Source organism: Carassius gibelio, chromosome A10 (assembly GCF_023724105.1).
Source record: "Carassius gibelio isolate Cgi1373 ecotype wild population from Czech Republic chromosome A10, carGib1.2-hapl.c, whole genome shotgun sequence".
Taxonomy (NCBI): domain Eukaryota; kingdom Metazoa; phylum Chordata; class Actinopteri; order Cypriniformes; family Cyprinidae; genus Carassius; species Carassius gibelio.
In genome coordinates this window covers 13,972,224-13,990,232 of record NC_068380.1, presented here as the reverse complement: position 1 = coordinate 13,990,232, position 18,009 = coordinate 13,972,224, and the positions used below count along the sequence as shown (strand labels likewise).

At 38.4% G+C, this 18,009-nt stretch overlaps 1 protein-coding gene across 31 annotated transcripts in view; it reads left to right on the top strand.

Annotated features, from left to right (window-relative positions):
- Positions 1 to 18,009, top strand: part of LOC128021266 (protocadherin beta-16) — a 78,095-nt gene that overhangs the window by 47,814 nt on the left and 12,272 nt on the right. The window contains exons 1-2 of one of the 31 annotated variants that reach the window (XM_052608344.1): positions 5,973 to 8,072; positions 11,332 to 11,436. The exons of 17 other annotated variants lie outside the window; for them this stretch is intronic. In XM_052608344.1, coding sequence (XP_052464304.1) covers positions 6,255 to 8,072; positions 11,332 to 11,436 — 1,923 coding nt within the window. In that variant the 5' untranslated portion in view covers positions 5,973 to 6,254. Of the gene's footprint in view, positions 1 to 5,972; positions 8,748 to 8,768; positions 12,004 to 14,490; positions 17,764 to 18,009 lie in introns of those variants that run through there. 13 more of the 31 variants (XM_052608345.1, XM_052608342.1, XM_052608343.1 and 10 more) reach the window with 13 other exon arrangements.

Genomic DNA, 18,009 nt, shown 5'->3' with positions numbered 1-18,009 from the left:
GATGAGTTTCATAGGGTGATTTTACTGGTGTTATAGCTGCTGAAGGTCTAGGTGTGGGTTCATTTGGCTTCTCTGCAATGAGAGTGCAGTCAGATATCTCAAACACAACTCAACATGAAATGTGTGTCACAGCTGAAGCATTAATCCTGTCTCTAAGGTCCACAGCCCATTTCTCATAAATATTACATTTATATTCAAACAGAAAAATGTTTGTTTCCCAAATTAGTTACAGAAAAGTGTAAACTACAAAACACATTCTTATAGTAAAAAGCAAAATTTTGTTTACATTTAAATTATTTAACATTTTAGCCTCAATGATTTTAAAATTGGGGAAAAAAGAGTGAACAAGCATCGTAATTTGTTTATCATAGCGACCATCTTCCCTTGCAGTAAAATGGTGTCCTCACATTACCACTAGCACATAAATTGATCAGTGCAAATGTACTGTAGTGCATTTTACATTAAATTAGAAACACAGTATTAATGTGAGTAAAGCTCAGATAGCACATGAGGTCCGTGCTGGGTTTGTGAGAATGCTGACTCTCAGCCAGGGGGTGGGGAAGGAGGGGGCCGTTTCTCTCTGCATTGAGATTCTTTGTCCTGCTTTTGCCTCCTCAAACCTGTTTGTATCTGTATGTGCCTATCAAAGCAGCAACAAACAGTGATACTGTCAAATAGGTCAAAAATTTAATTGTATATATTTATATATTAGTGCACACAAATTTGCAGGTCTTTTAATATTCAATATAAATGCTTATGGGCAGTTCTTTTTAAAAGCATCCCTCTTAATTTCTTCCCCTTTATACACTTGCTTCTGTTTGTTTGGACAGTTTAAACACAGCCCACACCACCTACAGATATGAATATCCATATGCTCTGTTTTCTCCTCTAACATACATATTACTTGCCTTGACAACATGTGTTTCTATGACAACAGACTGAGTCAGAACATTCCATTTCTTCCTTAAGAGGTGTGAGGGTTTGTCCATGTGTTTGGGTGTCAGGGTTGACTCTTGAAGCCAAAGAGTCAGTACTTATCCCTTTCTGTCTCTCCCATGCTCCCTCTTGTGCTCAGAAGCGTTTACCATTATCAGTGTTATCATTATTGATATAGCTTATTTTCTTTAAATTGTACTTATTGCACATTACCACTTTTGAAAGCATTGATTTTGCCATCATTTAGAAGTGAGAAGAGAAGAGATGATAAAAGCAATCAGCTGCACATCGTAATTGATTTATGGATTTTATTTATATGGCATCATAAATCAATTGTAACATTTTTTTTTTTTTCAACACTAACCATGTTTTTTCTTTTTTTTCTCTCTCTCCTCTTTCGTCTGCCACATTCCACCTCTTCACCTGACTTTCTCCAACCAAGGTAAGAAAAAAATTCTGTTTTCTGTATATTAAAAATGTGTTTATGCCTCTTAAATACAATGCATAGTACATATTATCTTAGCCATCAATTTTATATTATTGGATTTTAATTGGAGGAGGTAAATGTATGTGTTGTTTTTTCATATGTTGGGTACAGTTAGGCTCAATACCAATTTGATATTTCTCCTTAAATGCTAAACAACAACACTTGTTTGTCACTATATGCACTACTAAATTGTCCTTATGCATGAAGTCATTACATGCACATGAGGGAAGAAAAAAAAAACGACATCTAATTTAACAATCCTGAAATGATGATTAAATGTTTTATACAAAAGGATTCTATAATTTTTAGCTGTTCTGTGTAATTCAATATGACCTATATTACATAAATATTGAATTGCTATGTCAAATATTTCCATATTGTGACAAACTTTTATTTATAATTATATTATATTTACTGTATTTTCAATTATGCTGTCAGTTAAAGTGAATTAAATTGCAACAACTTGACTGTCATATACATCCCGAATATGTTTGCTTAATGTTAGCCAGATGTGTATTGCCGTTTTGATTCCAAATGCAACAAAATAACAACACTCATAGTTCAAAGTCCAGTCTCTGGCACACGATCAGCGCACATAACTATATTAATAGAGGAAAAATGTTTTTGTAACTTAACTGATGCTGTTACGTTAAATAAATAAATTGATAAATAATCAGGTAAGTAAACAACTTTCCTTCCTTCTGAGCACATGAGTGTAGCTGCGGGAATAGGCCGCCTGTGTGGCGCTGTCCACCCTCGTGGTGCTGAAACGCTCACTCCGGCTGCTCGCGGTCTCCCCTTTCTCATAGTTGAGTCCTTTGTTGCAAAATAATCATCCGTCTTGTACGGATAAAGAGCATTTTAACTACTAATATGAATCTTAATGTAACTCCTTTGTGTTTGAAGGCGACAATTCTAACTAAAATGTTAATATTTCCTAAAATGGCACTTCTTATTTAAATATAGAATCATCAGTAACCTCCACACACACTAATGCACGCACATGCTGAAAAAAACTTTGGTTCTGCTGCGCTTCCCTCTGTCGCCACATGACGGCACACGTTCATATTATTTTTTAAAGCAGTTCTGTTTGAGATAATAGAAGCGCGCAGGCTCCCTCTCTCGGGCGCTCTCCCCCACCTCTCTCTCTCTCTCTCTCTCTCTCTCTCTCTCTCACACACACACACACACACACACACACACACACACACACACACACACACACACACACACACACACACACAGAGATAGAGGATAGTAAGGGATAATAGAAGATACTAACTATCATCATCATCACCACCACCACTCCTCATAAATAACAACAGCAATAAATGTATTATTATTATCATCATCATTATCTCTTGTTTTTAAATATGGAGTGGATCCTCTAAACCACTTTGACTTGCCTTATTCGTACTTGCCCTTTAAGATATTTTAAGAATTGGATTGGTTGAAGAGAAATGTAGAGTCGACCAATTAGGTACAGACTTAGACAGAGATCCACTCCCTCCCACTGCTGTGGCATCCTTCTGAGCTCTGAGCACAGAGAGCGCATGAAATACTTTTTTTTTTTTTTTATGAAAAGGACCTCTTACAGTAAATCGAAATATGCCATCAATATACTTTCTGGAATTGTGTAATTGTTGTGAATATTTTGAAATCTTGACAAAACTTGGATAAGTCGTCAAAAGCTTGGAGCCAGAGATGATGGAATCTCTATTCCTTTTAAAGAGAATTTGGTGGTGCTGTGTCTTTATTCTTCCTTGGAGTACAATAGATGCGCAGATTCGATACACAATTCCAGAAGAGCTAAGAGAAGGATCTGTGGTCGGAAATGTTGCTAAAGACCTCGGTTTGGATGTGTCAAAGATTATAGATCGTAACCTACAAATAGCATCTGAGACTGGTAAGCACTATTTCGCCATAGATGTGGAAAAGGGTGATCTTATTGTGAATGAGAGAATCGATAGAGAGAGTTTATGTGGATACAATGTCCCGTGTGTTTTGCCTCTTCAAGCCGTTTTAGAGAATCCTCTGCAGATGCATCGGGTTGAGATTGAAGTACAAGATATTAATGACAACACGCCAAATTTTAAATCTAATGAGCGCATATTGAATATTCCAGAATCTATTAATTCAGGAGCAAAATTTCTCTTGGAGAGCGCTATTGACTCAGATGTACAGTTCAATTCTTTAAAATTATACAGTCTGAGCAATAATGATCATTTTGTTTTAAACGTGAAAACTCAAGATGCAGTCAAAATTCCAGAACTAGTACTAAAAAAACATCTTGATCGAGAAAAACAGGCTGTTCATAAGCTAATATTGACAGCAGCTGACGGAGGGAATCCAGTCCGCACGGGCACATGTGAGATCACTGTTATTGTTCTGGACATTAATGACAATGCTCCTGAATTTGAAAAAGCATTTTACGAGACTGTTGTTGATGAAAACGAACCGAGTCATAAAGAAATTATAAGGGTCAAAGCTATAGATTTAGATGAAGGGTTAAATGGAGATATTGAATATTTTTTTGCAGACCAAACATCAGAAACAGCATTGTTTAATATTGACCAACAAACAGGTGTCATCACAATTAAAGGACTGCTGGATCATGAAAAAGCAAAAACACATAAATTTGATATAATAGCAAAAGACAAAGGAAATCCTCAAATGGAAGGCCATTGCAGTGTAAAGATAAATGTTAATGATGTAAATGATAACGCACCTGACATCATTATTACTTCCCTCTCAAGTCCGATTCCTGAGAATTCCTCAAATGGCACTGTTGTTTCTTTAATTAGTACAAAAGACGCAGATTTAGGGGGGAACGGGGAAGTTAAACTGACGTTGGTCCCCGGAACACCGTTTAGATTGAACCTTACAGTTTCAAATCATTACGCACTAGTTACCAACGGTCCTCTAGACAGAGAAACGTATACTGAATATAAAATTGAATTGAAAGCATTTGATGCCGGTTCACCACCACTATCTAGTGAGAAGACAGTCACAATAGGCATTTCAGACGTGAATGACAACTCTCCAATGTTCACTGAGAAGTCCTACACGGTTTACGCTAAAGAAAACAGCGCCCATGACTCAGTATTGTGCTCAGTCTCCGCCTATGACCCAGACTTGGGAAAAAATGCCAAAATCTCCTACTCCATTTTGGACTCTAAGGTTCAGGATGTTCCTGTATCTTCTTATATATATATAAACTCAGAAAACGGAAGTGTATTTAACATGCAGTCTTTTGACTACGAGAAAGTCAAAGTGTTTCAGATCCTCGTTCAGGCTAAAGATCACGGCTCTCCACCTCTGAGCAGCAATGCAACTGTTCATGTGTTTATTCTGGACCAGAACGATAATGCACCCGCTGTCATTTACCCGTCCACATCCATGGGGTCTGTTAGTCATCAGAGGATGCCCCGTTCTTCTAAAGCAGGACATCTCGTTACTAAGGTAACAGCAGTGGACGCGGACTCGGGTCATAACGCCTGGCTGTTCTACAGGCTCGTGGAGGCCACGGACGCGTCTCTGTTCAGTGTCAATTTACATACGGGAGAGGTGAGGACTAAACGCGCTGTTTCAGAGCACGATGACTCCTCTCAGAGACTGCTGATAGAAATAAAGGATAATGGAGAACCGATCCAGTCCACAACTGTCACAGTGGATATACTGATAGAGGACGGCTTTCATGAACCCATTTCAGACTATCGTTTGAAAACTACAGAAGACAAAAATAAAACGGGTAAAATCACTTTGTATTTGATCATATCTTTGGTCATGGTATCGGTTTTGTGTCTATTGACATTTTGCACGTTGATTGTAAAATGCGTTAGAAGCAGCATCGGGAGTTCAAGCTGCTGTGTCAGGCGAGCTAATTCTGGATACAAGAACTCCAACAGAAACCTGCAGATCCAGCTCAACACTGACGGGCCCATTAAGTATGTGGAGGTTCTGGGAGGAGACATGATGTCTCAGAGTCAGTCCTTTGGCTCCTATCTCTCTCCAATGTCAGAATTCAGCGATCTCACCCTCGTTAAACCCAGCAGCACCACAAACTTTACAGACACGCTAAAAGTACTTGATGCGTCATTACCAGACAGCGCGTGGACGTTCGAGAGCCAACAGGTGAGCGAGTGATATTATTATTAATATTATTTGTTTAAATATTATAGGCCATTAATGATGTCATTATGTGGAAAAACGAATTATTCTAACCACTTTACAACTTACAAAATAACAAACATATTTACACCAATATTACAGTAATAGTTCTGATTCACAAACAGTGAAGTTGCTTTAATATGGAACATGTAAATAATAATAACACTTATAATACCTAATAATAGAATAATACTTAAAAGCGATATTTACTTGTTGGAGCGTCAATATGCTTCTATGCAGCACCTTCGTAAAGAGTTTGTAAGAACACTGATTTCATTTTTGCAGTAAAGACTTTCTAAATATCCTATTTATCTGCATTTGCTTTAAAAACGAGAAATTGTGGAGGGAAATAGTAGTTTCGATGCGATATGACCCATGAAAGAACTGTATTTATTCTGAATGGGTGTTGAGTTTGTCACTGCTCTGCCTCTTTAAGACTGATTCATGTTATGACTGGAGAGCGCTCATCCAATAACGGGACCTCACTGCACAAAGGGATCTACTCCCTCCCCTGACATAATACTGAAAACCATTAAGCACAGACCTGAGACAAAATGCACTGCAGTATCTGCGATGTATTTAACAACGGAATATAATCTGGAATTCTATAAATTTTAGAATGTTGCATTATTTTTTGTGAAGGCTTGTATAAATAAGATGAATGTCAGTATACTGGAATCAATATCAGTTATCGTGTTTGGAAATGAGGACTCAAATACAAAGGAGAATTTTTCTCTGGCGAGCGCTGTGGCTGTTGTGTTTCGCTGTTTTGTGGAGTGATATAGAGGCGCAGCTTCGTTATACAATACCGGAGGAGCTGAAGGAGGGATCTGTTGTTGGAAATGTAGCTAAAGATCTGGGTTTGGATTTATCTGAAATATCTGATCGTAAATTACGGATAGCATCTGAGTCTGGTAAGCAATATTTCAGTCTGAATTTGCGGAATGGTGAGCTGTTTGTGAATGACATTATAGACAGAGAAACCCTGTGCGGACAAAGCGCGAACTGTGTGTTACCAGTACAAGTCATAATCGAGGATCCACTCCAATTTTATCGTGTCGAGGTGGACATACAAGATATTAACGACAATTCTCCAATATTCTTGTCGGAAATAAACACAATTGAGGTTCCAGAGTCAACGTTAACAGGAGTGAGGTTTCGTTTAGAACCTGCTCAGGATCCTGACACTGGAACGAACTCCTTGCGCACTTACGTGCTTAATAAAAATGAACATTTCGCCATGAACGTAAAAACCGACAAGGACGGAACTAAAGTCCCAGAAATAATTTTAGAGAACGCTGTCGACAGAGAAAAACAGTCTGTACACCTGCTAATTTTGACAGCTATTGATGGGGGTGATCCAGCGAGGTCAGGAACTACACAGATTTCTGTAAAGGTTCTTGATGCAAATGATAATGCTCCTGTATTTGAACACGAGTTATATGAGCTTAAAGTGATGGAGAGCACAATGCCGGGTACAATGATACTTACTGTAAAAGCTATTGACTTGGACGATGGTTTAAACGGTGAGGTCGAGTATTCATTTGCGGCACATACACCTGCTTTAATTCAAAATTTGTTTGCTATTAATCCCATGACAGGCGAATTAGTCGTTTCCAAGCAGCTTGATTATGAAACCAGCACCTCATATAAAATTGACATCCGCGCTAGAGACAAAGGTTCACTTGCGATGGAGGGACATTGTAGAATCCAAGTGACCGTTTTAGATGTGAATGATAATGTACCTGAGATCATTATTACCTCCTCACCCAAACCTGTGCGAGAAGATGCGCCCCCTGGGACTATGGTAGCCTTAATTAACGTTAAAGATTTGGATTCAGGTGTAAATGGAAACGTAACACTAAGCATGTCACAGGTCACCTCTTTCAAATTAAAGCCAACGTTTGCAAACCATTACGCACTGGTGACAGATTCACAATTAGATCGAGAAAAATTCCCTAGATATAATATTGAGCTAAAAGCCTCAGACTCTGGATCACCTCCACTGGTATCTAGCAAACTCATTTCAGTTAATATACTAGATGTCAATGATAATCCTCCTGTTTTCTCTGAACGTGTGTACTCGGTTTATATTAAAGAAAACAGCGCTCCTGGATCCATTTTAGCATCATTAACAGCATCAGATCTAGATACAGGAGAAAATGCCAAAATTGTCTATTCAGCTCTCGATACTAATACGCAAGACGTACCAGTCTCTTCATATGTTTATATAAACTCGGAAAATGGTAGTATATTTAGCATGCACTCGTTTGACTACGAGAAAATGAAGATCTTTCACATCATCGTGCTTGCTAAAGATCATGGCTCTCCACCTCTGAGCAGCAACGCCACAGTTCATGTGTTTATTCTGGACCAGAACGATAATGCACCTGTTGTCATTTACCCGTCCACATCCATGGGGTCTGTTAGTCATCAGAGGATGCCCCGTTCTGCTAAAGCAGGACATCTCGTTACTAAGGTAACAGCAGTGGACGCGGACTCGGGTCATAACGCCTGGCTGTTCTACAGGCTCGCGGAGGCCACGGACGCGTCTCTGTTCAGTGTCAATTTACATACGGGAGAGGTGAGGACTAAACGCGCTGTTTCAGAGCACGATGACTCCTCTCAGAGACTGCTGATAGAAGTAAAGGATAATGGAGAACCGATCCAGTCCACCACAGTCACAGTGGATATACTGATAGAGGAAGGCGTGCATGAGCCGATCTCGGAATATAGTATGGAAACTACAGAAAAAAACAACAAGAAAAGCGGCAAAATCACTTTGTACTTGATAATCTCTTTGGGCACAGTGTCAGTTTTATCTGTGTTGACATTATTTACGTTGATTATGAAATGCGTTAGAAGCAGCATCGGGAGTTCAAGCTGCTGTGTAAGTCGAGCTAATTCTGGATACAAGAACTCCAACAGAAACCTGCAGATCCAGCTCAACACTGACGGACCCATTAAGTATGTGGAGGTTCTGGGAGGAGACATGATGTCTCAGAGTCAGTCCTTTGGCTCCTATCTCTCTCCAATGTCAGAATTCAGTGATCTCACCCTCGTTAAACCCAGCAGCACCACAAACTTTACAGACACGCTAAACGTACTTGATGCGTCATTACCAGACAGCGCGTGGACGTTCGAGAGCCAACAGGTGAGACAACAAGTATATACATATAATCAGATGTTGTCAATGTAAGTAAATTCAAGCCTTGTAGCATTTATACCTGTTAATGAATTTCGTTCATATGATATAATGTTCTTTTGATATGGCGTTACGATGTGTTTTTGAGAGCGAGCAGACACAAACTTGTATTTTCAGCACCACAGCTCCGGCCAGCGACCACAAGGCTGTTTATGTTGCGACTCACTTACCTGCACACGTATGCATTTGATCTGTCTATCTATCTATCTATCGATCTACAGTATCAGTTCTTAAAAATATTTTAAATCGTGTGAAAGTTGGAGAATGTTGAAGATGATCCATTACTTTTGAAGAATATTCACATATGTGTTATTTCCACTGGCGACATCACAACAACGTCTAAAATTGTGTTTAATATATTTTTTTAAGAAGTAGAAGAGCACAAAAATGCAGTTATCTTAAATAACTTTTATTTGGAATGTTCTCGCTTGCAAGAAAACTGCGTAATTCCACACAAAAAACGTAATATTGCTAAACAAAAATGGCTCTGTATGTCTTTAAGAGACAGCATGGCATGAGAGAGCTCTGCACCAATCACGTAATAGAACGTACAAAGTGATCTACTACGTCCCCCAGTCAGAGCAGCAGAACAATGAAGAGAGCTGGAGAAAGAGGGAGGTAGCTTCGCATGTCGGCATGAAGCCGATTAAATCAAAACGGACACCTACTGTGGATTGTATTTCCTCGAAATGAAAATCTATTTTTTGATAAATAGTTCATAAAAGAGAAATATGTTGACGGAATGGGAAAATATATAGTGAAAATGAGACGCAAAGAGAATGGAGAATATTCATGGGCTGCGCGTTGGCTATTCGTCTCTCTTTTGTGGAATACAGTCGGAGCTTTGACTCGCTATACTATACCAGAAGAACTAAAAGAGGGTTCAGCCATTGGAAATATCGCTAAGGATCTAGGTTTTGATGTCTCAGATATTGCAAATCACAATTTGCGGATAGCATCTGAGAACAGCAGGCAGTATTTCAGTGTTGATTCAGAAAAGGGTGAGTTGGTCGTGAACAGTAGAATTGACAGAGAAAGTCTGTGCCCTCAAAGCGCTAGCTGCATTTTGCCGTTACAGGTTATCATAGAAAATCCATTACAATTGTATCGAGTCGAGATAGAAGTACAAGATATAAATGATAACGCACCGATATTTCAAACAACAGACGGTGTTTTGGAAATTGCTGAATCCATCACTCCGGGAGACCGATTTCCGCTTGAGAGTGCCGAGGATTTGGATGTTGGGAAGAATAGTTTGAAATCTTATTCGTTAAGCAATAATGAATGTTTCCGATTAAATGTAAAAACACTTGGGGATGGTAGGAAAGTACCAGAACTTGTAGTTGATAAACCATTGGACAGAGAGAAAAAATCTGTCCACAAGCTTATTTTAACTGCTGTAGATGGCGGTGACCCTGCCAAATCTGGGACTACATTAATACGTATCAATGTTCTAGATAGTAATGATAATGCTCCAAAATTTGACTTGCCAATATACAAAGCATCCCTACGAGAAGGTGCTCCAATTGATTCATCTGTATTAACAATAAAAGCCACGGATTTAGATGAAGGTGACAATGGCGAGATACAATATTTTTTAGGTGTGCATACACCCGAACCTATAAGAAAATGTTTTACTTTGAAACCAGACTCGGGAGAAATTACTGTTATAGGAAATATTGACTACGAATCTACTAAATCATACAGATTTGATGTCAGTGCAAAAGACAAAGGAAACCCAGAACTAATGGGTCATTCGTCGGTCCATATAAACATAATTGATGAAAATGACAATCCTCCGGAGATTATTTTAACATCATCACCCAGCCCTGTGCCAGAAAACGCCTCTGTCGGAACAGTCGTAGCTTTAATTAATGTCAAGGATTTAGATTTTGATGCTAATGGCAGAGTTAATGTACATGTATCCCCTGGGTTTCCGTTTACATTGAAACCGTCCTTTGACGATCATTATTCACTGGTAACAGACTCATCTTTAGATTATGAGGTCAGTGCAGAATATAACATAGAAATAGTAGCGACTGACTCTGGTGTACCACCCTTAAAGACAGTAAAGACCATAAATGTTAAATTACTTGACGTGAATGACAACCCTCCAAAATTCTCACAGGCCTCATATAATGTTTATATACATGAAAATAGCATAGCAGGTGTGTCATTATTTTCTGTATCTGCATCTGACATTGACGGAGATAAAAACGCTTTACTCACGTACTCAATTTTGGATTTAAGTTCAAACCAAGTGCCAGCATCATCTTATTTTTATATAAACTCTGAGAATGGAACAATTTACAGCATGAGCTCATTTGATTATGAGAAAATGCAACTAATCAGTGTTATAGTGCAGGCTAAAGATCATGGCACTCCACCTCTGAGCAGCAATGCAACTGTTCATGTTTTCGTTCTGGACCGGAACGATAATGCACCTATTATCATTTACCCGTCCACATCCATGGGTTCTGTTAGTCATCAGAGGATGCCCCGTTCCGCTAAAGCAGGACACCTCGTTACTAAGGTAACAGCAGTGGACGCGGACTCAGGTCATAACGCCTGGCTGTTCTACAGGCTCGCGGAGGCCACGGACGCGTCTCTGTTCAGTGTCAATTTACATACGGGAGAGGTGAGGACTAAACGCGCTGTCTCAGAGCACGACGACTCCTCTCAGAGACTGCTGATGGAAATAAAGGATAATGGAGATCCGATCCAGTCCACAACTGTCACAGTGGATATACTGATAGAGGACAGCTTTCATGAACCCATTTCAGACTATAGAGAAAAAACTATCGAGCCCAGCAAGAAAACTGGCAAAATTACTTTATATCTCATTATTGCTTTGGCTTCCGTGTCCTTGTTGTCTTTGGTGACGTTTTTCATCCTACTGGTGAAATGTGCGCGAGGCAGTAGAGGCGACTCAAGCTGCTGTATCAGGAGGACAAACTCAGATTACAAGAACTCCAACAGAAACCTGCAGATTCAGCTCAACACTGACGGACCCATTAAGTATGTGGAGGTTCTGGGAGGAGACATGATGTCTCAGAGTCAGTCCTTTGGCTCCTATCTCTCTCCAATGTCAGAATTCAGTGATCTCACCCTCGTTAAACCCAGCAGCACCACAAACTTTACAGACACGCTAAACGTTCTTGATGCGTCATTACCAGACAGCGCGTGGACGTTCGAGAGCCAACAGGTGAGACTAATACAGCTTTTGCTTATTCAGAGCTGTCATTTGTAAAGAAGTTATTTCTCTAAATTGTATTATGTTATATATATATATATATATATATATATATATATATATATATATATATATATATATATATATATATATATATATATATATATATATATATATATATGCATATGTCTATGCACCTTTATAGACGGTTATTCGATCAATTAAATGGTGATGGGCAAAGTAGTGTAATCTATTAACAACACAAAAACTTTTTACTTAAGTGCCATATTTGAGTGTCGTGCCATAAAATATTTGTAATACGACTGAATTTGCATTTAATGTAAATTTTAATAACAATACTGTAAGTTACTTATTTTAACACTTTCATTTTACAAAGAGTAAAGAACATTTATATTATCAAAGAACATTTCTAGCCACAGTTCAGGCCGAAATTCCCATTAAAAGCACTTAACATTATGAAACGAATATCTTACTTGCATTCGCATGCACATCTGCACTTTTTGTTGTTTCTGATGAGAGAATTCGCTAAATAAGTGAACAAAAAACGCATTTCAGTAATGACTCTACTGCCCATCTCTGATTGGCCATTGCAGTCATAAGCACAACAGAATCGTTTCTGATTGGTTATCATGAAGCGTTGTAGAACGCGTCTGTCTCTGGCTCTGGCCAGCCAGCGAACGCAGATTTGAATTTAGCTGCTAATGCTGTGCACTGAACGATCTAATCACACCTGTGTGATTATATCAAATATATAAAAAATATTATTTGGCAATTTGTTTAATTTTGTATTTATTATCATTTTTTATTATTATTATCATTATTAATTTTCGTTTTTTTATTTTATTTATTTATTTATTTATTTATTTGGAAGCTGCATTTAAAATCCATTTGGCTCAGAAATCTGATGGGGCACCTTCTTGTGAATAATTGTGAATGCGCTCCCCCGAAAGCACAAACCCGCGCCTAGATGTGTGCAAATATAAGATCTCTCTGAAATGTTGTGTTTAAATGGACAAAAAAAAAAAAAAAACAATGTAAAAATGCCCGTCTTGGTAAGTACCGTACGATATATATATATATATATATATATACATATATATATATATATATATATATATATATATATATATATATATATATATATATATATATATATATATGCACGAATGATGTAGCTTACTAGTAGGCGCAGGAGGCCCCTCCTGATAACCTGGGCTGATAACCGCTGATAACGCCCCATTCAATCGAGTGATAACGTTCGAATCGGGTGGTTTATGCCACAGCAGTCAGTTTTTTTCTGGACACACACAAGTGAGTTACATTCAGTTAGTGACACTGAGTGGTGTTATGTGAAGCTGACCATATCTTCCAGCCTGGTGGGACATCGTCTCAGCTGGCTGCAATGTTTTTTATTTATTTTTATTTTTTTCTTAGCTGCTCCCACTTACCGTTTAGTCACACCTAGCCTAATTCTATGAAATTAAAATGTACAAAAATGTAATTTAATTATATCTTATGTTTATTAAGATTAATCCCCAATTTGTCTACAGTTGGCTCCAATGCTATCCAATAATTGTACATTCTGCACTTGATTTTCTTTTTATAAATAAACGGTAGACAGTAGTCACAACCACAGTGAGCTGGGTATGCCTTTACAAACATCAAAACCTTTATTGGACCAGTGAGGCTTAACTCTGAGCCAATCATGTGTTAGTATTAAAAAAGCGATCTGCTCCCTCCCTCAGCTAGAGGAGGAGTACATTGATGCGATCTGTAGAGCGAGAGGAACGCTTTATGAGGCTGATTACCACAACGAGGATGGGCTGAGTACATTTATTTGAAAATGGAGAACATAATTCAGGTTTTCTATGGATGTATTTGATATTTGTTGACGGGAATATCAGCGCATTAGAGAAATTATGCAGATTAACGGATGGTGGAAATGGGAAGCGCTTTGGCTGTTCGCTTTCTCTCTATTGTGGTAATACACAATAGAGAGAAAGAGCGCTACACTGCAATTACATTAAATTGATTTAAAATATTTTATTTATATTTTATTAAGTCTAAGCAATGTTTTTTTTTCTATTAGCCAAATATTTTATATACCATATTTATGATGTTAAAACAAACTGCAATAGTTTTGCACTGTATTCAGCACTTTGGACTGGACAGCTCCCGTAACGACGTTACGTTGTGCAGTTTTAGGTGCTATAATTTATAAGTGCTGGTTTGGTAGGCATTGTTGAATAAAAATGAAATAAATACATACATAAATAAAGTTACTACTAATAGTAATAATAAAAAAAGTTATATAGAATATATATATATATATAAAAAAATATATATATAAAAAAAAATGTGGACCCAGTTTATCTTAAGTGGCCTTAACATTTATGTTCTTATATTTAAATTAATTATTTTGTACAATGCACTTATTGTGTACATATTTATATTATTGTTTTTATACTGTACTTATAGTTTAAAAATGCTTGCATGTACTTACATCTGTAATTAATTTTATGTAATTACATTTATAATAACAGTGCTGACCAATCTCTTACACCTTAGCACACACACGTAAACCTGCCCATACACCAAACCTGACCGTATGTGTCCCACCTCAATAGCAGGTTTTGCAATACAATATGAATACAATAAGTACACTGTACTTATTTTTTGATGTATGTACATAGTAGTTAAGGCCACTTAATATAAATTAGGACCAAAAATACTTTTTGTGTGAAACTGTATTTCCTCTTCATAAAAAAATGAGAACTAAAAAAGTTATTCACTTTTTTTTTAAATACCACATTTAAAAATATGTTCTAATATTTCCCTTACAGAAAAAACTACATGAATTTTACAAGTGCAATCGCATGTTAAAATTACATATGAAAAAACATGTGAAATGTGCTTTGCACATGGTAAAGAAGTTTCCCGTCTAAGCAGATGAAATCAGTCTGAGGCTAACAGCATTTTTTAGATCACAGCTGTCAACTAGATGCCGTAATGCATACAACAGAGGACTGGTTACCCCTTTAAGAAACAGCAAAGCATCCATTGGATAAGTGAGCACTGAGCTCTGTACCAATCGTGATTCAGACTGTACAAAGGGATCTACTCCCTCCCCCAGCCAGAGGAGGAGTATGATGAGAGCTTTAGTGTGAAATAAAACATGAACGCTTTATGAGGCTGATCACCACAACGAAAATGGGCTGAGTACACGTTTATTTTAAAATGGAAAACAACATTCGTTTTTATGAGGGAGTAAGATGAAGATTTGTAGATGGGAATAACGAACGCGACACAGAAATGAGGAGGAACGGAGTGTGGAAATGGGCAGCGCTTTGGCTGTTCGCTTTCTCTCTATTGTGGAATAAAGCTGGAGCTCAGATTCGCTACACAATACCCGAGGAGTTAAAGGAAGGCTCTATCGTTGGGAATATCGCCAAGGATCTTGGTTTTGATATCTCAGATATCGCCGAGCGTAAGTTAAGAATAGCGTCTGAGTCGAATAAGCAGTATTTTACTGTAGATTCAGGGAAGGGTGATCTGGTGCTTAATTGTAGAATAGACAGAGAGACGCTCTGTGGACAAAGCGCCAGTTGTCTAATGCCACTGCAGATCGTAATTGAGAACCCATTACAGATGCATAAAGTTGAAATAGAAATACAAGATATAAATGATAATGCACCTAACTTCCATACAAAAGATGCCACATTAAAAATACCTGAAGTCATTGCTCAAGGCGCACGATATACCCTTGAGAGTGCTGAGGACCTCGATGTTGGAAGCAATAGCATAAAGACTTACTCACTTAGCAGTAACAATTTCTTCCGAATTAATGTTAAAACGTTAAAAGATGGAAGAATGGTACCTGAACTCGTGGTTGAAAAACCTTTAGACAGAGAGAAACAGTCTATACACAAGCTAATATTAACTGCCTTAGATGGTGGCAATCCAGTAAAATCTGGAACATCTTTATTGCTAATAATCGTTCAAGATATAAATGACAACGAACCGAAATTTGAAGTTGCTGTATACAAAGCATCTGTACTAGAAAGAGCCACCTTTGGATCAAGTGTGATCAAAATAAAAGCCACCGATTTGGATGAAGGTCCTAATGGTGAAATACAGTATTCATTCGGTGCGCATACGCAAGATCTTGTAAGAAATGTTTTTAGTGTGAACGCTGAAACCGGCGAAATCACAGTTATTGGAAACCTAGATTATGAGAATAAAAAAACGTATATGTTTGATGTTTGTGCTAAAGACAAAGGGAATCCAGAGCTCGAAGGACAGTCGTCGGTTCAGATAGATATCATAGATGAGAATGACAATCCTCCAGAGATTATCCTGACATCTTTATCGAGTCATGTGCCTGAAAATGCAACGGTGGGAACTGTGGTGGCTCTGATTACCGTCAAAGATTTGGACTCCAGTAACAATGGCAAAGTCGAGCTAATTGTCCCCACGAATGTTCCTTTCAAATTGAAAGCATCTTACGATAACCACTATTCTTTAATTACTGACTCATTATTAGACCGTGAAGTTCATTCTGAGTATAATTTTGAAATACTGGCCATGGACTCTGGTGTTCCACCTTTAAAAACTACGAAGACGGTAAATGTGAAAGTGCTTGACGTGAATGACAACGCGCCACTTTTCTCACAATCATCATACATCGTTTACATAAACGAAAACAATCTGGCAGGTGTGTCATTGTTTTCTGTATCTGCAGTTGATATTGACCGAGACAAGAACGCTTTACTCACTTACTCAGTTTTGGATTTAAGTTCTAATCAAGTTCCAACATCATCGTACTTTTATATCAACTCTGAGAACGGAACTATTTACAGCATGAGCTCATTTGATTATGAGAAAATGAAGCTAATCAGAATTGTAGTGCAGGCTAAAGATCATGGCTCTCCACCTCTGAGCAGCAATGCAACTGTTCATGTGTTTATTCTGGACCATAATGATAACGCACCTGTTGTCATTTACCCGTCCACATCCATGGGGTCTGTTACTTATCAGAGGATGCCCCGTTCTGCTAAAGCAGGACATCTCGTTACTAAGGTAACAGCAGTGGACGCGGACTCAGGTCATAACGCCTGGCTGTTCTACAGGCTCGCGGAGGCCACGGACGCGTCTCTGTTCAGTGTCAATTTACATACGGGAGAGGTGAGGACTAAACGCGCTGTTTCAGAGCACGATGACTCCTCTCAGAGACTGCTGATAGAAGTAAAGGATAATGGAGAACCGCTCCAGTCCACCACAGTCACAGTGGATATACTGATAGAGGACGGCTTTCATGAGCCCATCTCAGATTACAGAGAGAAAACTATCGAGCCCAACAAGAAAAGTGGCAAAATTACTTTATATCTCATTATCGCTTTGGCTTCCGTGTCCTTGTTGTCTTTGATGACGTTTTTCATCCTACTAGTGAAATGTGCGCGAGGTAGTAGAGGCGACTCAAGCTGCTGTATCAGGAGGACAAACTCAGATTACAAGAACTCCAACAGAAACCTGCAGATTCAGCTCAACACTGACGGGCCCATTAAGTATGTGGAGGTTCTGGGAGGAGACATGATGTCTCAGAGTCAGTCCTTTGGCTCCTATCTCTCTCCAATGTCAGAATTCAGCGATCTCACCCTCGTTAAACCCAGCAGCACCACAAACTTTACAGACACGCTAAACGTGCTTGATGCGTCATTACCAGACAGCGCGTGGACGTTCGAGAGCCAACAGGTGAGAAAGCCTAGATGTAAAAAGTTAATGTGTAAATCATTTATACTTAACAGTGATATGATGACGTTACTTTCAGAACCTTGGACAGCACTATATGTACTCTTGTCTGAACACAAACACACAGACACACGTGTGTGTGTGTGTGTGTGTGTGTGTGTGTGTGTGTGTGTGTGTGTGTGTGTGTGTTTATATGCATATAACATTTTTAAATACTTATTATATACTGACTATTATTATTATTATTAT